At 37.5% G+C, this 20,185-nt stretch overlaps 1 protein-coding gene across 4 annotated transcripts in view; it reads left to right on the plus strand.

Moving 5' to 3' along the window:
* The window catches only part of LOC131149131 (homeobox-DDT domain protein RLT3), a 39,606-nt gene that overhangs the window by 17,591 nt on the left and 1,830 nt on the right, over positions 1-20,185 (plus strand). For 3 of the 4 annotated variants that reach the window (XR_009135138.1, XR_009135137.1, XM_058099250.1), the window contains exons 10-15: positions 9,696-9,818; positions 9,946-10,407; positions 12,873-13,286; positions 13,402-14,022; positions 15,012-15,116; positions 15,274-15,499. Coding sequence is in view for 2 of the 4 variants with exons in the window: in XM_058099250.1 (XP_057955233.1) it covers positions 9,696-9,818; positions 9,946-10,407; positions 12,873-13,286; positions 13,402-14,022; positions 15,012-15,116; positions 15,274-15,499 (1,951 nt within the window). In the remaining 2 variants the exon portion in view is untranslated. Of the gene's footprint in view, positions 1-9,695; positions 9,819-9,945; positions 10,408-12,872; positions 13,287-13,401; positions 14,023-15,011; positions 15,117-15,273; positions 15,615-20,185 lie in introns of those variants that run through there. The other variant, XM_058099249.1, reaches the window with a different exon arrangement.

The raw sequence follows: 20,185 nt of genomic DNA on the forward strand, positions 1-20,185 counted from the left end.
TTCAACTTGGAAACCCAAGCTTTATTATACCAGGAGAAAGTGAGTCAAGTTTTTTAGATACTGAAAAGGCAGGTCTTCCTACAGTGCCATCTCATGATGGTCATGATCCTATAATGACTAACAAAGGAACATCGTTGGTACCATTTGACATTGTCTACTCGCGACAGAGGACAACTCGAAAGAAATGGTCTTCCAATCCTTTACATTGTCCGGAATCTGTAAACCCTCTAGGTAATGTTCTCACCGAGCCTCTACCTCACGTTCAGCCCATTTCATCTTCGAGTTCTTAGTCCTTTAGTTCTAAACCGGAGTTTGGTTCCAATCCTGAGTTCGATGATTCTGAACTTCCCATTGTTGTCCGGAAGGGTGTGAGGTCTTGCACCCAACATCCATTGTCCAATTATGTGTCATATGAAAATCTCTCACCTGTTTTTCGTGCTTTTACCTCACAATTGTTTTGTATGGAGATTCCTAATACTGTGCACGATGTTCTGAAAGTTCTTGAGTGGAAGCAGGGTGTCTTGAGGAGATGAAAGCTCTTGAAAACAATGGCACGTGGGAGTTAGTTGATCTACCAAGAGGAAAGACAACTGTAGGGTGCAAATGGGTGTTTACAGTCAAGTATAAATCTGATGGTTCTCTAGAATGGTATAAAGCTCAATTGGTTGCCAAGGGTTTCATTCAGACCTATGGCATTGATTACTTGGAGACATTCGCCCCAGTCGCAAGCTAAACTCTGTAAGAGTTCTTTTGTCACTAGCTGCTAATCGTGATTGGCCTTTGCAACTGTTGGACGTAAAAAATGCGTTTCTTAATAGAAACCTGGAGGAAGAAGTGTTCATGGATGCACCTCCAGGATTTGGTGAAAAGTTTGGCACAAAGGTGTGTAAACAGAAGAAGTCCTTAATCCTTAGATGGGTGAAAATAGTCAACAAGTGCATGGTTTGAGAAATTCACTCATTTTGTTAAGAGCTCCAGGATTTGGTGAAAAGTTTGGCACAAAGGTGTGTAAACAGAAGAAGTCCTTAATCCTTAGATGGGTGAAAATAGTCAACAAGTGCATGGTTTGAGAAATTCACTCATTTTGTTAAAAGTTAGGGGTATACTCAAGGGCAAGGTGATCATATGATGTTTATAAGACATTCACAGGATGGGAAGATAGCGATACTGATTGTGTATGTAGACGATATAATTCTCATTGGAGATGATGTACATGAGATGAACTGATTGAAGACTTCCCTCTCATCAACATTTGAGATCAAGGACTTAGGATCTCTGAGGTATTTCCTTGGAATGGAGGTTGCTTGGCCGAAGAAAGGGATTGTTGTCTCCCAACGGAAGTATGTCCTTGATCTCCTTAAGGAGACTGGGATGAGCGGTTGTAGGCCAGCAGACACTCCAATAGATCCCAATTAGAAACTTGGAGATGACAAGGAAGGTGATCCAGTGAATACAACTCAGTATCAAAATTTGGTGGGAAAGTTTACTTATCACATACACGACTCGATATTGCTTTTGCTGTGAGTTTGGTAAGCTAGTTTATGCATTCACCCTACGATAAACATGTTGAAGTAGTTTAATTGGATTCTCAGATACTTGAAAAGTACACCAGGTAAGGGTTTACTCTTCCATAAGACCACACAGCAGAAGATAGAGGCATACACTGATGCAGATTGGGCAGACTTAGTTATTGACAGGAGATCCACGTCAGGTGGCGAAGCAAGAAACAGAATTTGGTTGCAAGGAGCAGTGCCGAGGCAAAATATAGGGCTATGGCTAACGGAGTTTGTGAGATGCTATGGCTGAAGAGAATTCTTGAAGAGCTGCGGATGCTGGTGAACATGCCAATGAAGTTGTATTGTGACAACAAAGCTGCCATAAGTATTGCTCAAAACCTAGTACCATGATCGCACGAAGCATGTAGAGATTGGCAGACACTTCATAAAAGAGAAGATTGATAGGGGAGCTGTTTGCATGCCTTTTGTTCCTACTACTCAACAAATAACCGATATCTTCACCAAAGGACTTTTCAGACCTAGTTTTGAGCTCTTTGTAAGCAAGTTGGGCATGATAGATATCTACGCTCCAACTTGAGAGAGGGGGGGGGGGGTGTCAGATTTCTAGGGAATAAATTAGGAAATTCTATTTTTTAAAATCTGAAATTACTATTTCAGTTTTTAGTAGTCTCAGTTTCCTGTTTTCTAGCCTAGAGATCTGCTGATTTTATTTGCTGATTTTGTGGTGATTTGATTTGCTGATTTTGTGCTGATTTGATTTGCTGCGTGTCTCTTGAAATAATAAGAATGGTTATTCTTCTTCTCAAAAATCCTTCAGAGATCCTCCTAATATGCAAGCAAGCAAAGAAACAAATGAAACAGTTGCAACAAAGCCCTTTTCCCATCCCTCTAAAGATCCGACAACAACATTCCTTGACAGAAAAACAATTAGGCTGGAAGGAAGCCCTGAAAGTAACTTTGTCTAGATGAAAATGCACGGAATTTGTTTTGCCATTGAAGATCCTTGCATTCCTTTCCGTGCAGAGTGTCCAAAAAATGCCAAAACTGTCTCTCTCCATAAATTTGTTTTCCTCCTCCTCCTCCTCCTCCTCTTCCTCCTCCTCCCAAGACTTTGCACCAGGGAAGCACCAGAGCAAAAAATATCCCTTATATTTATATGTAAACTCTCTATTACGATAAATTTTGGCATGGCTCAATCAATTAAATTAATGCAAATGATCACTAGTGCCTTAAATTTTAATTGCATGCTTTTTTTTTGGATTGAAATTAAATTGTTTGATTTGACTTAGTTTCACAGTTTATAGGTATTTAGAAAGTTTTTGGGTCAATTTAGAAAAAAGTCAACTATATGGTTGATCAAGGCTAGAAGTTACGAAGGGATGTCTCATATTCATCTGATGGTTTTAGAACTATTTTTTGATAAAATTTCTCAGAATTTTAATCAAAATTTTTTTAATACAACAATTTTCTGTATTGATTTTGAGGGGATGCTCCTTAGCTTTAAATTCAGAGTGCCAGATTGTCCTTATCTTTTCTAATTTTGTTATTGAAATGACGGATTGAATATTTTCTGTGTTGGATGTGTGATTTTTGAAGTACTTTAATTGAATTTAGGTTTCCTGAACATGTAAAATCTTGAATGGAAGAATATACAATATTTACTTAAACAACTAAAAGAAAAATTAAATGAAAACAAAAAATCACTTGTGACTACTGAAAGGTAGGATGCACCCCAAATCACTAGAAAAAAAGAGAACATGATGCATCTCATTCCACTTTATTGAGCCGGTTCCTGTTGCCTCACCTGAGGCTGTTTTGGCCTAGCCTCTGCCCTTGTAATTAGATGTGTCTAAGGCATGCTCTTAATAATTTTTGTTGTTTATTCCCTGGACCCTGCATATGGGGGAGCTTTGTGCACCGGACGGCCCTTTTTATTAGGGTATTGTTGTGCTTGGTTGTATGCTAAGAGTTCGACATCTAAATATTTCAAGTCTTTTATCCTGTTTAAACAGTATCTTGATCATTGTCATTTCCTCTCTTACTCTATTGGTTTGACAGCAGTTCTGTTAGAAAGCTGCATAGAATTCATGTACACTATGTTTGGGAGAGGCCTTAGATTTGGATATGTTTGGAAAACGGGTCATGACTCGACCGGTCACCCGTGACCCGCCCGGTTAAGACAGGTTGGGTTTATGAATGCAACTTGTTTATAAACGGGTCAACTCGTGACCCGCCCATTTATAAATGGGTCAACTCGGGTTCGGGTTGAGTCACTCGCCAGGTGACCTGTTTATTTACCTATATATACCCATTTAACCAAAAAAGCCCTTATCTCTTGCAACCTTACCCGCACCCATGGCCCTCTGCCCTCTGCCTAGGCTCCCAGCACTGCACGCTGCCTGCACGCTGCACCCCAGGCAGCCCAGCACTGCAGCACCAGCACGCTGCCACGCTGTTGCCGTCGCCGCACGCCATCCTTCTCCCTCTCACTCTTTGTCCCTCTCGGCTCTCACTATCTCAACTCTCCCTCTCACAATCTCACCCTCAGGCCTCAGTGTTGCTGCTTGCCGTCTCCTCCTTCTCACTCTCAGTCTCCTTCAGTCTCCGATTCTCACTTTCACGATCTCACCCTCAGGCCTCAGTCTCCCTCTCAGTCTTGGCTCATCCTCAGGCCTTATGGCTTGCATCTGCTATGGTTTCTTTCTCATGCTTGGGAGTGTTGGCTTCCGTGCCTTGCTGTTCTTTGTTTGGCAGATATATAGGTCCATCAAGTGTGAGTAGCTGGATGCACCAATTTATTTCAGATAGTCAAATCAGATATGGTTTTCAAGTCTGGTGGCATGGCATCACTGCATGAGTATTTATTTTATTTTTTTCAAAACATTGACGGCCACTGAGACATTAGCAGTATAAGGGATTGATGTGAGACCAGGAAGTGATTTGATGCCATGAATTTATTGTTAGGAATTTTGTTGAGGTTTCTACCGTTGCACATGGTCAGTTAGTGAGATGATGATGCATGTGATTAGGGCCCAATCTTCCTCTCTCTGCTTTCACAACTCAGTCCATCCATCTGCATTTTTTTTTTTACATTTTACGTTTTTTTAAAAGATTTAATAATTAAAATTAGGAGTACTTTTCTTTAAAAAATAAATTTTAAAAAAATTAAAATATATAATTATTTTTTAAATAGGTAACTCGTGACCTGCCGTTTAATAAACAAACGGGTTAGGGTTTATATGGTTATGACCCGTTAACATCAACCCAACCCGTTTACGACCCGTCCCATTTTTAACTCGCTCCGTGAACCCGTTTTGCCACCCCTAATAAAATGTAATACAAAATTGTATTGTGTTTTGCCCAAATTCACACATCCAAATCCAGAGCCCGAAATCCATGCTCCCAGATGCAGCGTAATTGTTAGTAAAATGCTGCTATAAAGAATGTTTTAGAAGATTTGCATACACACAAGCAAACACAATCAGGATTGGATATATCCATTGTAAAAATTTCTGGTTGATACCTGTCAATGATCTTTACGCATCTTTACATGTACAAATATCTGCTTTTTGTAGCCTTCCAATTTGTGCTCAATTAAATTACCCAAGAAGTTGCAGTACCATGTGGATTTGATGGAGGATCTTTGATCAGTATGATATTTAATAAGCATGATAGGGAAGGGTTGGGCTTGCAGTTTGTGCACGCGCCATTGAAGAGAAAAAGGATGAGAAAGGACATTGTTTTTTCATGAAATCGACCTTCACCGTACTTGACATTGCATGGATGCATCCATTTATTTCTAACTACAGTTTGCCACCTTATAAATAATATTTGTGGGGGGGAAGAAAAGTTATTAATTGTAAGTAAATATTATCTGCAAAGCCAAAATATTGTCTATTTACATTTTTCATATCTTACATATATACTTAATAAAGCATTTCTAGTTATAACTTGCACTTACAAAAAATCAAAGTGCTACAAGCTCCTAATATCTCCTTAAGAAATATCTTAATTAATAATCCTATTGCCTTTTTATGAATTTGTTATTACTTGTAAGCTTAACTAATTGAGTAGTTCTTGATTTTAGGCACCAAATTTGTCTCTTAATTTTTTGTTGACTTACCTCTTTTTTCAATAGATTCTCTTTTAATATTTTTTTGTAAGTGACTATATGCACAAATATATTATACATACATGCATGCGCGCGCGCACACACACATATGTTGGCAATTGTTATGGGTTAACAAAGATATAGAGGCTAACAACAACGTCAACAAACCAAGGTTTAAGCCCCACCAGGTTGGGTTGGCTACATGAATCTTTTTTCGTCAATTTACATGATCTTGAGCAATTTTGTTTGACAATTTGTCTAATCCCTATTATCTCATTCCAAGTTATTTTAGGTCTATCCTCACCCTTCTATAGTCACTATTAGTAACTAGCTCACTCCTTCTCGTTGGTGCATGATTTGGCGTGCTTTAATAGTTGCTTCCTTAGCTTATCTTCTAGAGGTGCTACGCCTTTTAATGTTATGCCATTCATCCACCTTAGTATTTTCATTTTGGAAACTTTTACTTTTAGGATATCTTGTTTCTTAGCTGCACAACATTTTGAATTGTATAGCATAGTTGTTCTTACAGCTGTCCTATAAAATTTTCTTTTATTTTAGGGGTATTTAATGATCACACAACATGCCCAAAGCTTTCCATTTTACCCGACCATCTTTAACTCTCCACATCTTTAATTTCTCATTCAAATTGCTTAATAGATTCGAGGAATCGAAATCTACTGGTGCTATTAATTCCTTGACCATCAAGTTTAATCTTTTCTTTAATATTCCTCCTACCGTGACTGAATTATAATTTTTATTATTTTTATTCTAAAACCTCTATATTCTAAAGCTTTTCTCCATAATTCTAATTTAGATTCTACTCCAACCCTAGTTTAATCAATCAAGACCTATCATTTGCCAACAACATACACTGTGGGACCATGTTTTGGATATTCTTAGTAAGTTCATCGAGCACTAATGCAAAAAGATAAGGGCTCCAAGAAGATCCTTGGTGTTTTTCTAGTGTGTGGTTTTCAGTGATCATCAATGGTGAACCCAAATATTGGTTTAGCATTTCTAGGGGCATTAGTCAAGGTGATCCTTCCCATTTTCTATTTGTTTTTGTAGCGGATATGTTGAGTAGGATGGTGGATAGAGCTGTGGAGAGGGGGCTGGTTAGAAACTTAAAAGTTGGGAGAGAGGATGTGGTGGTTTCCCGTCTCTAGTTTGCTAACGATACAATTTTTTTCCTTGATGATGACAGTCCTCTTAGTATTTTAGGTATTCTCCATACCTACGAGAAGGTGTCTGGTCTTAAAATTAATGTGGGGAGGAGTGGATTAGCAGCTTTGAATGTTCCCGATGAGCTAGGGAGCATGGCCATGGAAGTGGGTTATGGCATTCTGGATTGGCCTTTGACTTATCTAGGGGTTCTTTGAAGTGGGGGGGGGGATCCTAGAGCAGCGGAGTTATGGAATCTAGTGATGCAGAGGGTGATGAAAATTAGATGGGTGGAAGGGGGGTTCTCTCTTCTATTTAGAGGGTAGAATTACTTTGATTTCAGGCTTGTCTTTCTAGTGTTTCCCTTTATTTTTTTGTCTATTTTTAAGATTCCAAGAGGGATTGCCAGTAAACTGGAGAAAATGATGGGAGACTTTTTGTAGTCTATCCTGGGGGACCATAGGGATCACTTAGTCATATGGGATGAGGTTTGTAAGCCGGAAAAAGGAGCGTGGGTTGGGTCTAGGTAAGTTGGTGTCTAAAAGCACTGCCTTTTTAGCTAAATGGTTGTTGTGCTTGCCTCTATAAGAATCTTCCCTTTGGCATTGAGTAATAATTAGCCAGTTTGAGTTGGATGAGAATGGGTGGGATACAAATAGTAATCTAAGATATTCTTTGGAGAGTCGATGGAGGTCCATTTATTAGATTTATCCTTCAACCCTCACACTAATCTTGTGGTGGGGAGGGGGTCACGTGTCTGCTTTTGGAAAGACCATTGGCTAGATAATGAAGTTTTATCCACTTCTTTTCCTCATTTCTTTTGTTAGTGTGCTGAGCAAAATAGAGCCATATCTCTTTTTGTTGGAGATTTGAGTAGCCCTTTGGTTTCTTGGAATCTTCATTTTAGGAGACCTTTTAATGAGGAGGGAGATGGGGGATTTTTCTACTTCGCTATCCTTATAAGCTGGAAGTAATCTGTCGTTGTGGAGGGATATTCACACTTGGTCCTTGGATCGGTTGAGAGTGTATTCTTGCAAATCTCTTTTTGGATTCTTGATTCGTTCTAATTCTTCATTTCCACTCTTTCCTATAATTTGGAAGGCCAGGACTCCTTCAAAAATTAAGGCTATCACTTGGTTGATTGTGCTTAATAAAATAAAGACTATCAACTCATTGCAAATCAGAAGACCTTTGAAAGCTCTTTCTCTTGATGTTTGTGTGCTCTGTTTGAAGGGCTCTGAGACAGCTTCTCATCTCCTTTTACACTGCGACTTTGCCTGGACGATTTGGAATAAGTTGTACGGTGTAATGGGGGAGAGTTGAGTATGCCGTATATTAGTGGAAGATTTATTAGCCATTTCTTTCACTGGTATTGGAAGAAGGAAGGATAGGACAACCTTATGGAGGTGTGGTGTATTTGCAGTTTTATGGGGGTTATAGATGGAACAGAACGCACAAATTTTCTGTGGTAAAAAATTAATTTGGGAGTTGGTTTGAGATAAGATCCAGTTTTTAGCATCACTGTGGTGTGTTGGTTTTGATTTTCCAAGAGTAAATAGTTTCCAGGAGATTCAAAGAGATTGGAGTAACGTGCTGGCTTGTTGAGTTTTTCTTATTTCTATAGGTTTTTGTTGTGTTTTCTGGCTTGTTCCAGGTTTTCTTTGGGAGATCTCTCATTCCCCCTCTTGTAAATTCTTTTACCGTTAATATAATTTTCTTTTGCTATAAAAAAAAATATCAAATAAGTTCCTATTAATATTTTCTTAGCCCTGATATTTCTTGTATAATATTGTTCATATCTTCTAAAATTGTCTTTTAAGGTTTTATGCTATTTGAGGAGCATAAGCACTGATGACAGTCACTATCTCTTGCACTGAGACCATCTTTCTTGTTTTGTTATGTTCGGATAGATTTTTTTTTTTGTTTTTTGTCTTTAAGATCATGATTTTTTATGATTCTATGTCCTACTCTTTTAACATGTACAATACTACCATTTAATGTACCAAAGTTTTAAATCTTGATTTTTTAACTTCTTGAGATTTTCTCCCCTAACCACTTAGTTTCTGGAAGGCAAATTATGTTAATTCTTCTTTTAATCATTGTGTCAACTACATCATGCTTTTAACGGTAAGTGTCCCTAATACCTATATTCCAAATTGCTATTCTAACCTTACTCTCCTGAACTAACTTCTTTAACAGGCCTTCACCATATGAGAATATATAATTATTAATGGCATGTCACTTCAAATTCAATAAGAGAACATTTTTGTTTTGGAAAAAAATATTATATTATGTATTGAGAGAGTAGTATTAGATAAATGCCCACATCGAGAATGATGTGGGAACCCTTACATATTTGACACCATACCTAGGTGCCAGCATAGTGTGCTGCTTCAAGGCAACGGCTAGCCCACCCTTGTGCATTTTTTGCAACACCCAGGTGGTATAAGTGTAATGCATTACTCATAGTGGATGCCACAAATAATGATTCATATCAAAGATTTGACAAGTGACAAGTTTTATGTTGGGAGTCAGCTACCTAACACTACCCTTCTCCTTCACCTGCGCTTGGGATTGATTGTGTTTGAAAAGAATTAGGACATTGAGTGTATCACTAACGGATTTAAGGTTCATAAAAAATGTTGCTAAATTTGAGGAATTATTATATCATAGAACATTATATATTAAGTGGCCTACTCTATTGTTGGTTTATGTTGCTTTGACCTTTGTATTCTTAAATGAAGAGTTCATTGTTTTGCTTGTTGATTGTGATGTTTATGTGTGTGTGTGTGTGTTTGTGTTTTTTTTTTCAATCAACAAATTTGTGAATTTGCTATTTTGTTTTTTACCTGGATGTTTGTGGGAGTATGTTACTGATTTTTCAAATTTAACTTGTTATCTTATAGGAAGTAGATCTTATGGTCAAGTACGGATTGCGTCCTGGTACTTTGAAGTGTGAACTGTTTAGTATTTTGTCAGAACAAGGGAATAGTGGACTGAAAGTGTCTGAGTTGGCGAGGTCTTTGCAGGTAAGTTACTGGCGCATGGACATAATTTTTATGGAAAAAAGCACATTAATTGGCTGTTATTATTACTGAACTGCCATTATTTTCGAGTTGATTGCTTGACTGACCAGTGTTTGTTTTCCTTTTGAAGATTGTTGATATGAATCTTGCCAGCACAACTGATGAACTGGAATGTTTAATAAGTTCAACTCTTGCTAGTGACATTACTTTGTTCGAAAAAATCTCAGCTTCAGCATATCGTTTACGTACTAATTCTGGCACAATGGCAACTGAAAATTCTCAGTCAGATACTGATGACTCTGGAAGCATTGATGATGATGAATCCGAGGATGGGGACACATCTAGCAGTGGTGATGAATTTGAGTGTGATTCATTGGCTGCAAAAAAAGGAAGACATAAGCATACAAATCATTGCAAGAGTAATAATAACATGTTAACTGTATACAGTGAAATTGATGAGAGCCATCCAGGAGAAGTATGGCTGCTAGGACTGATGGAAGGTGAATATTCAGATTTAAGCACTGAAGAGAAGTTAGATGCCTTAATTGCTTTAGTTGATCTTCTTAGTGCTGCAACCAGTATAACAGTGGAGGTAATAATTTACAGTAATATACATTTTATCTTTGCCTCTTCTGCATTCGAGTTTTCCTTTGCCTAGTCTATATTTATAATTTATAATTTTTTTGTATTCTTTTTTTTTTTTTATCCAGAGAAGCAGCTTGTTTATCTAAGTTATGTGGTTCTTTTGCTAAGATAGACTCATGCCACTAATCTTACTACTGGATAATTCTAGATTTTATTTTTTATTTTTTATCTCGTCATGCTGTTCCCTTATTCAGCTTCTCATGATTTCTTTATTTTATGTCTTGACTTGTGATATCATGTCAGATGATTTCATTGCCTCTCACCCCTCTCTAGGAACATTTCAGAAACACATTGGATCCTCGTGTGTGTGTGTGTGTTTGTGTGTGGTGACATATCTATTATCCTAGTGTGTTTTTGGAATTGTGCAATTGAATGCTACAACTTTTCCACATCCTTGCTTACTGTTTTGAGATCTCTTTATAAGGTTATTAAACATTAGATTTCTTATTATATAGCATTGGATCTTAGTCTCTTCAGCATTATGAAGTCGAGCTAAATTGCTTGGATGAGAGAAATTGTGATATTGTGAGTCTAATTATTTTTTGCATACAGTAAGCAATTCATACCTTATTTGTTTGGAAATTAATTCATTTTATAATCTTTTAATGGAATTTCTGATGCAAGAACTGCATGTTTTTGGGTTCCTTGTGTAAATGTATGGTTTTTGAAGTCATAGAATTTCAATTAATTTAGTTAGATAGTTGCTGCAGCTACCAAAATATTAAACCTAGTTTTACTCATGTAATTCTGTTTATGTTTTGTTCCAAACTCATAATTTCAAGAATTGCATTCTGATTGTGGATGCCTGAGTTAAAAATAAAACTTTGGAAATTCCTAAGAGCAATGGATAAAGACCTTGTCAACTTGGTTTGATTGTTGGTGCAGCTATATGTTTGTATGTATGTATGGTATTTGTGTGTGTCTATGCGTGTGTGTGTGTATGATAGAAAAAAGAAGATATATTAAGAGAAAGAGAAGATACAATCAGTGTGAGGATACAAAATACTCAAAAGAAAACAGGAAAAAAAAAAGACAAGATGTAATTGAAAAAGAAAAAAAAAAAGACTACTTAACCAAGAAAACCCCTCTTTAAGCCCTTCCCATAATAGTTAAATGAACACTTCAAAGTAGCTAATTCTTCCTGACCCTTCTTTACTTTTGACTTACCACCATCAAGCCAAACTTCATTTCCTCCACAATCAGACAAATTGAATCCCAAATTATCCAATAAACTCTGAGCTTGAAGGTCCTTCCCAGAAATCTCTTGAACTGGGGTGGGAGTTTTCCATCACTAACCTTTTGCTCTTTAACTGAATCATCATCCTCAAAAATGCTAATTCCATCCAAACCTTCCAGTGGAGGTGGCGGCACATAAAACAAGTCCCCGAGGGATTAGAGAAGAGTTGAAAGAATAAATTTATCCCAAATTTCATTCCAAAGTAAACCTGTCACATTCAAAATCACTAGTGCCTACACTCTCATCATCCAAGACATCCCCCACCTCTTTTTCTTCTTGCCAGTGTTAACCCTCTCACCAATTGGCTCCTCCACTAAAAGCGCCCTCTGAATCTCTTAAGAATATATATACATGCATACATATGTGTATATTTATACATACATACATACTACATATATATACATATATATATATATATATCTATATTACACACACATACGTATGTACTTGTGTATATATGTATAGATTATACAATTCTCCTTTTTCATGTTTGTACTTTTTCTCCTTTGTTTTTGGGGGCTATTAATGGGGGTGTGGTTTCATCGTTATCTTCTTTTTTGTTCATCCTTAGTATGTTCATTTCAATTTCTACAAGCTGCTTGCTGGTTTGTGTGTTCATGCAGTGAGCAATGGCACATGAATGGAAGCTCTGCTTTTCAAAATTGAGTTATATTGGGCTATGTTTTTGTTGCCCTTGCATGTGCAAAGGTGCACTTTAAAAAATTTTAATTTAGAGTTTTGTGTCGTTTGGACATTGTATTCATTGTGGAATGTTAAATTTTTTTCATGTGATATAACCCTGTCAGTATGCAGATGCACATGGCAGTTTTCTTTCAAATTCAATTAGCCAGATCAATATTTTGGTGTTCATAGTGGGACTTCTATCCTAAATTATGGAGTATTTATTCCCCTATAAAATATTCCTGTTCCTAGCAATTTCTAGAGAAAGGTTTGCAGGCATTTTTTTTTGTGTGTTTAGGGGGCCTGCTTTTTCCCTTGAAATAGTCCACTATTCCATTCTCTCTCTCTCTCTCTCTCTCTCTCTCTCTCTCTCTCTCTGTGGAAGGTGTGGCATTTTACATGCTAATTTTCATTGACCAAGTAGTCAATACTCGAGGTCTGCTGTGCAAAATCTACCTGCTAATATGATTATTATTATTATTATATTTTTATAGGATCCAATGAAAGCCATAGCAGATTACATTCCAAACGGTCATCATTTTAATTCTGGAGCAAAAATAAAAAGATCATCAGCTGCAGAACGTAATATCCTCCAGCCATCCTTCAGTCATATTGGAAAAATTTCTGCTACAGAAGGGACATCTTTAGAAATTCGTCCAATTGATTCTTCTTCCTCAATGCCACAGTTCTCTGGGAAGGAGAAAACTTTTAACATGAGGGAGGAAGAAAAGAATCTGGAAATTGAGGTTGATTTACATCCTATGCAATCTGTCTTTTTGGGTTCAGATCGTAGGTACAACAGGTACTGGATTTTCTTGGGCCCTTGTAATGGAACTGATCCAGGCCACAAGCGTGTGTATTTTGAATCATCTGAAGATGGTCACTGGGAAGTGATTGATACCCTAGAGGTGATCTATACCCTCATCAGTTCTTGTACAGTGTCATGTGATTATTTACTAGTTAAATTATTAAACTTCTGGACTAACCATTTGGCTTGCTTCTGTTTGCTTCATCTTGTTCCAGGCTTTGTGTGCCTTGTTGTCTGCTTTGGACAATAGGGGCAGGCGAGAAGCTCTCCTTCTTGATTCTTTGGAGAAGCGAGAGACTTATCTCTGCCAAGCAATGTCCAGTAGAATGTCTGTGGATGCTGGAATCAGGCAGTCTGCACAATCTGATCAATCAGAAATAGACATGATTAGAGAAGAAAGTTCTTCACCAGTGTCTGATGTAGACAATAATCTATGTATGATTGAAATCACAAAAAATTGCTTGGTTTCAAGTGGTGCCGTATTTAATGAGGTCTGGAAGAAGGGAGAAGAGCAAAAACAAAAATGGAACCGTCTGCAAGCATTCGATGCATGGATATGGAATTCTTTCTACTGTAATCTTAATGTGGTAAAATATAGCAAAAGGTCTTATTTTGACTCACTCACAAGATGTGAAAGTTGCCATGATCTGTTTTGGAGAGATGAAAAGCACTGCAGGACGTGTCATTCAACATTTGAGCTTGATTTTAATCTAGAAGAAAGATATGCTGTACATGCTGCTACATGCAGGGAGAAAGAAAATGCTAATGTCTTTCCAAAGCACAAAGTCCTACCATCACAGTTGCAAGCACTTAAAGCTGCAATTCATGCTATGGAGGTAGGTTGTGTATGCTGTTATATATATAGAAACATGCCATGTTTCTCAGTTTCATCTTATACGAACAACACAATGTGTGCAAAAGAGGAGCTCAGAAACTGATTTATGATATTATTTCAAAGAATCAAGAGTTGAAGTCGGTGGCTTAAAGTCAAAATGGTTAATGGGTTTGATTAGGGTAGAATTTTTATGGTTTTAATTTTTTTTATTAATAGAAATTCTGGCAGAATTAAACATAGAACAAGATAATAAGCTGAGGTTGACAGCATGGAGAGTACCCGTGGGTGACAATGGTTTATTATGATAGTTCAATCATGCATGAGGATCTTGATATGTTATTCAAAAAATGAATAAAAATTGAATTTTTTTAGAATTTAGACTGTTTATATCCTTTAAGAGTGCTTAGTCAAGGTGGTGCTCGCAAGCTTCCGGATAGAATCTTGTCTGTATCCATGGAGAAGACTCATCCATGACTGGAATCACCCTTTGCTAGCAGTTAGTTGTGTCTGGCTAATCGGCTTAGTTTGCTAGTGAGTGAACACTCAAGAAGCATTTCCCTACAATGAATGCTGCTGAGAGTGTTGAGGCAGATTATTTGCAAGTAAATAAGGAATGGGTTTTCTTGTTAGGTTTTGAACTCATTACCATTCATTAGCTGATGATTTAGCCAGTTTGAAGCACCAAGCACACTAAGCACTAAGGTCAACCATCCAAATTAAAGGTGTTGGAAGGGCTAATGACAGAAGGGTGGTACAGTGGTACTTTTAGTGAGATGGACTGACAGAGACTACCATCCTCCTGGAGGATTTTGCTGAGATAAGATAGTGTAATAGAATTGTGAAAAGTGTTAGTAACTCTTAGATGAGAGAAACCTGATATTTATTGTAATTTTTTTCCTTACATGGTAATTTTCTGCAATGCCTACATATTGTAATTACCTTCTTTAAGTCAAGTTGTTTGAAATGACATCTTGATTTATTTATTTGCAGTCAGTTATGCCGAAAGATGCCTTGGTTGGTGCATGGAGAAAATCAGCTCATAAACTTTGGGTCAAACGGCTCCGACGTACTTCATCTTTGGCAGAGCTTTTGCAGGTGCGTATGTATGCATACATATATGTTCTTATTTTTCTTGTAATTTATCTTTCCCATGATAGCATCCATATGTTTTATTTTGCAATATTTTTCTTGTGAAGCTGGTTCAAAGACTGCCACACATGTTCTGTTCTCCCTAATTTTTTGTCTCTCTCAGGTGCTTGCTGATTTTGTTGGTGCCATCAATGAAGACTGGTTGTGTCAAAGCAGCATTGCATTGGGTTCAGATACCATCTTAGAAGAAATCATTGCATGCTTTCCAACAATGCCACAAACATCATCTGCAGTTGCTCTTTGGTTAGTGAAAGTAGACTCTTTGATTGCTCCCCATTTGGAAATAGTGCAGTCCGAAAAGGCACAGAGGCATCCCAGTGGATTAAAAGGTATACCTGATCTGTCATTACACTTTCTTCCCAGATGGATCATGCATTTTTTTTTTTTGGTTGGTTGCCTATATTCAGACTGAAAATATTTTTTTAATGATTTTTTCCATTTTTTTCATTCCTTCTTTACCTCTTACCCTTTTCCTTTTTTTTTTTTATTGAATATAAATGAGCTTTATTATTATTATTATTATTATTATTATTATTATTATTATTATTATTATTCCCTTTGATAACATCTTGGAAATCAGAATTGAGAACATTGACGACTTGAATATTCTTCCCCTTGACTAATTCTTGGTTAAAAAAAATAAAAAATAAAAAAATATTTTGTAAAATATTCCAAATGTACAGGCTATAAATATAAAATAAAACAAAAAATAATCTAATATTTGGAATAGAAAGAACCAAAGTCCAGACTTCATCATTAGGAATTGTCATGTATCCCTGAATTACAGAAGAGATTGTTTGGAGCTCCTGATGATGGAATTTTCTTGGGTTTGGACTGAGGATTTTTTTTGGGCTGGGACAAGGAGAACAGAAAACTTCAGGCTTATGGATGAAACATTTTGCGTTTCACCAAGACCTATGCCTTTTGGATGAGAGAATTGTATTAAGAACCAAAATGATGTACAGTGGAAGAGGACAGGATGGTCCCAAGATGCAAAAAGCAACAACCAGAAAAATTACAGATGAGCTGCCCTCCATTTCCTTTGAAGATTGTACAGTGATGAATTCCAAAAGGCCCCAAATGAGTGGGCTCATAACGAAGCCAAAAACACCACTTTATCCCATAATAATTTAGGACAAGATGTGCATCCCTTAAAGATTCTTGTTTTCCTCTTGATCCAAACCATAAGGTAGCAAAGCCGCTCCACTCCATAAAACACGATCCTTTCTGCTAGAGCCAAAGCCTCTATGCTTCACCAGCAAGAAGTCTCCCACATTCTGAGGCACCACCTGAGCTTCACCTGTATAAGAGAAGAGAGCATTCCAAAGGTGCGATGCTATCTTACAAGTGCAGAAAGAGGTGAACATTTGTTCATTGGTCTCATGACACATTAAGCATAAGCATGTCAGGGCTGAGAGACATAGGGTCTCATAGTCTGGAGCATATCATGAGTACTAATCCTGATCAGTAGCACATTCCAGATGGTCTGGAATTTCTTAGGAACCTAGCCTCCCAAATGATGTGGCTCCAAGGGAAAACAGTAGGAGTTCTTAAAGGTGTGAGAAGAAAGATTAAGGAGAGTACAGCCCTGAAGATTCATCCTCCCAGAGTCTCATCCTCCCTGTTGGGGACAAAATAGTCTAAACTCAGAAAGCAAGATGGTAAGCTTTCCGTCCTATCTCTCATTGAGATTCCTGAAATGATAATTTAGTGTTCTTAGTGTTGCTGTGGGTTTTGGTGAATCTCTTCTTTCTTCATCATTCTCTAGCATATGTACAGCAGGACTGGGTGGCTTTGCTTGAGTGGAGCTGATTTGTAATCTTTTGTTTTCTGGAGTTTTTATTTTTCTTGGTTTCTTTTGTTTAGATGGATATCTGTTCTTCCCTTTTTACTCCTTTTTTCATGTTGTAGTATTTTCCTCTTTCTAATAAATTGCTTTGTTTATCCGAAAAAAAGTATACCCATATATCTGGTTGACCTTTTTTCTCTCTCTAGACAATCATTCATATTCAAATTTCTGGCAACTAGCCACATTCCAGCCTTGACACCTCCTTCTCTTCACGTTTTTCTTATTATTTTGCATAATAATGTCTTTTAATATTTCATGTTATTCTTGATCTATTTTGAATTTTTGATTATCTAGATGTCTACTTAGATTACCCTGTCCTCTCCTTTCTTGTACTTCTTATCTCATTATGTTCTCCTTTCTTAAAATGTAGACCGAGTTCAATGAAGGCCCACATGATATTTCACCCACATAAAAAATGCTGCCTTAACTTGCGTATAGATAATACTTTTCTTTTCTTTAGTTTATCCCTTTCAAAACCTAGCAGCTGCCTTCGCTGCCTTTTCAATTTGTATCTCTCACAAAGCAAGAGGATCATTTAGAGAGCCTGACAGGGTGATGGCCTAAATAAAAAAAAGGAAAAATTTCTATACATGTTAAAAATTCCAAAAAAGTTGAGGAGCATGTGTATGCCCACACAATATGGTGGGAGCGATCTGGTACAAGGAGTTTTCCTTTTTGTACAGCTGTTTTTGTTCCTCTCAGCCAAAAGTTCCTCCCTAACAAATCCGTCTACTGTCCAAGGGAAGCCAAGAAGAGAAAAAGTAAAGTCCCACAAATTTCTGGTCCAAGAGCAATGCAATAAAATGTGATTCACTGATTCTGCGGCATTTTCAGAGAGAGAACCTCTTTTGCTAGAATTTTGCCCCCTTTTGAAGGTTATAAATTGTAACCCACGCTTAAAAACCTACTTTTTTGGAGCATTTGTCTTCCAACAACAGCTTTCTAGGCCTTGTTAGCCTCTCCTTAACAAGATTAACCTTTTCAAGGTCTTTGTAGTAGGAATTGACTGAAAAGAAGCTGCTGATATTTGATTTTCAAATTGGTTTGTGTTGGCCTTCCAAGTCAATCACCATTGCATAAAACCATACACTCCATAAAAAAAAGAGATCTTCCAACTCCCTGTCTCAAGCATCTCTCTCAAAAAAATGTTGAAGTGACTCCACCCATAGAGTAGACAAAACAAGGGCTTATCAGAGCATCCTTATTACAGGCCAAAGAGAGACACCTGGAGGCTGGAAAATGGATCTTCAAATGGTTATGTCCATACCGAAAGATCATGCCTAAAGATTGTCCGATTCACCACATCTAAATGAAGCAAAGCAGTCATTCCATCATTTCCTTATCCGCTTCTAGACACTCACTCTATCTGGTTTCCTTTTATCATCAGAAGGTCCACCTTCTGGGATGGGAGTCATGCATGGCAACTTTTAATTAGTATCAATGATGAACTCCAAATAAATTTCCTGCTTTACTAAAGAAAGCAAGAGACTTGATTTCTTAACACCTCAGCAACCCAACTTGAAGTGGAAGCCTAACCAACCTCATTTCACCAAGTGGTACTTATCCGACCTATATTACCCAAAAGGAATATCTTCCAAGTATCTTCTGATCTATTAATCTCTTGGCAACCAACAAAGAGATTAGAAAATTAGACATTTTGTAAATTGGAAGATTGGAGAGCAGACTCTTAATAAGAGTCCGCCATCCACCCTTGAAGAGATGGTGTCTTTTCCAGCCAGTGAGCTTCTTTTCAAATTTCGCTACTATGGGATCTGATATATGTTTTGTTTGAATTTGGGCCCATGTGGAACTCCAAATCCCCAACTTTGCAACCATATCCCAGGCAATAGATGCCCATCAATTCCATTTATAATGGGAATTAGTTCATTTTTCGCCAAATTAACTTTCAGCCTAGAAAGAGCTTCAATTTGGAGGATAATGCAACTGAAGTTAAGGATTTGATGAACGTCTGCCCTGCAAAAAATAATTGTGTCCCCCACAAAGAGGAGTTGGAGGAACTTTAATTTCTCTACCACTTCCACCCACCTTGAGCCTGTAGAAGTCCTGCCTTTGGGGTTTTAGGGAGCATTGCTCTGAGAAAACAGGGACATGGTGCCCCTCCGCTGAAAGCCTCTGGAGGAGTGGAAAATAACTAGAAGGGCAGCCATCAATGAGGACGGTGATAGGTGTGGAATTACTGAATCTGTTTCATTTGTGCCGAAAATCCTAGAAGTCAAAACCAATCCCTTCTGTGATAAACAACAAAATGCCAACAGACACGATCAAAAGCTTTCTTCACATCATGGTTACAAACAACTCTTCTTCCTTTTGAGTTGATCACCCACAAGTTCAGAGGCAATCAAGGTTGCGTTCAAAATTTGGATGCTTTCCCCAAAAACATTATGATAAAGATGTACAATTTTTATTTTCCCAATCAAATTTTAGATTTTAGTTGCTTGTACCTTGGTGATAAGTTTGTAAACACTTTTTAAATCAAGGTTACTTCTTTTTCTTGTCACTGTTGATGCCCTGCTTACAGCTCAACTGTCATCCTCTTCTTTCTGCCTCAAAAAAGATTTTAGGCTTTGCCTTTGAAGCCCTTCGTGAGATATCCGTATGATTTTACTCACCATCTTAACTTTCCTGAGTACCTGCTAGTGGACCTTTAGATTCTTTGCTAGTTGAGATTGGGCATTCAGGAAAGACCGGGCCCCTTTTGTTCATGAAATCCCCTAGTGGATTCAGTTAATTGTTAAGATCTTGCAAAGCAACTTGCTTAGAGCCCAAATTGGCCCATTGACAATTCTTCTTTAAAGCTGTTGATGCCTTTTGGCTTGTGCTTTCGAGCAATAGCAGTAAGTTTTTTATGTTTTTGTTTTTATTTTTTTGTTCTTTAAAACAGCTTTAGTAGATCCAGCTGTGGATGAGCCATTATTAAAGGAAGAAACATTACTGCTCAAACGCCTCTTGACCCATCTTCTCGTCTGCTGTTTGACTTCATGCCAGGAATAATTCTCTTTCCTAGATCCTTGGTAGCAGGGGAGACTTTTTGATTTTCTGCCAGCCTTTAGCTCCAAAAGCCTCAGGAAAATAATTAGTCTTATTCCCAGTCCTTTAATCTTTGAAAGCGCCTTCATCAGTATCTCAAATCCTTTATGTTGGAGTA

Source organism: Malania oleifera, chromosome 2 (assembly GCF_029873635.1).
Source record: "Malania oleifera isolate guangnan ecotype guangnan chromosome 2, ASM2987363v1, whole genome shotgun sequence".
In the NCBI taxonomy this organism is placed as follows: Eukaryota; Viridiplantae; Streptophyta; class Magnoliopsida; order Santalales; family Ximeniaceae; genus Malania; species Malania oleifera.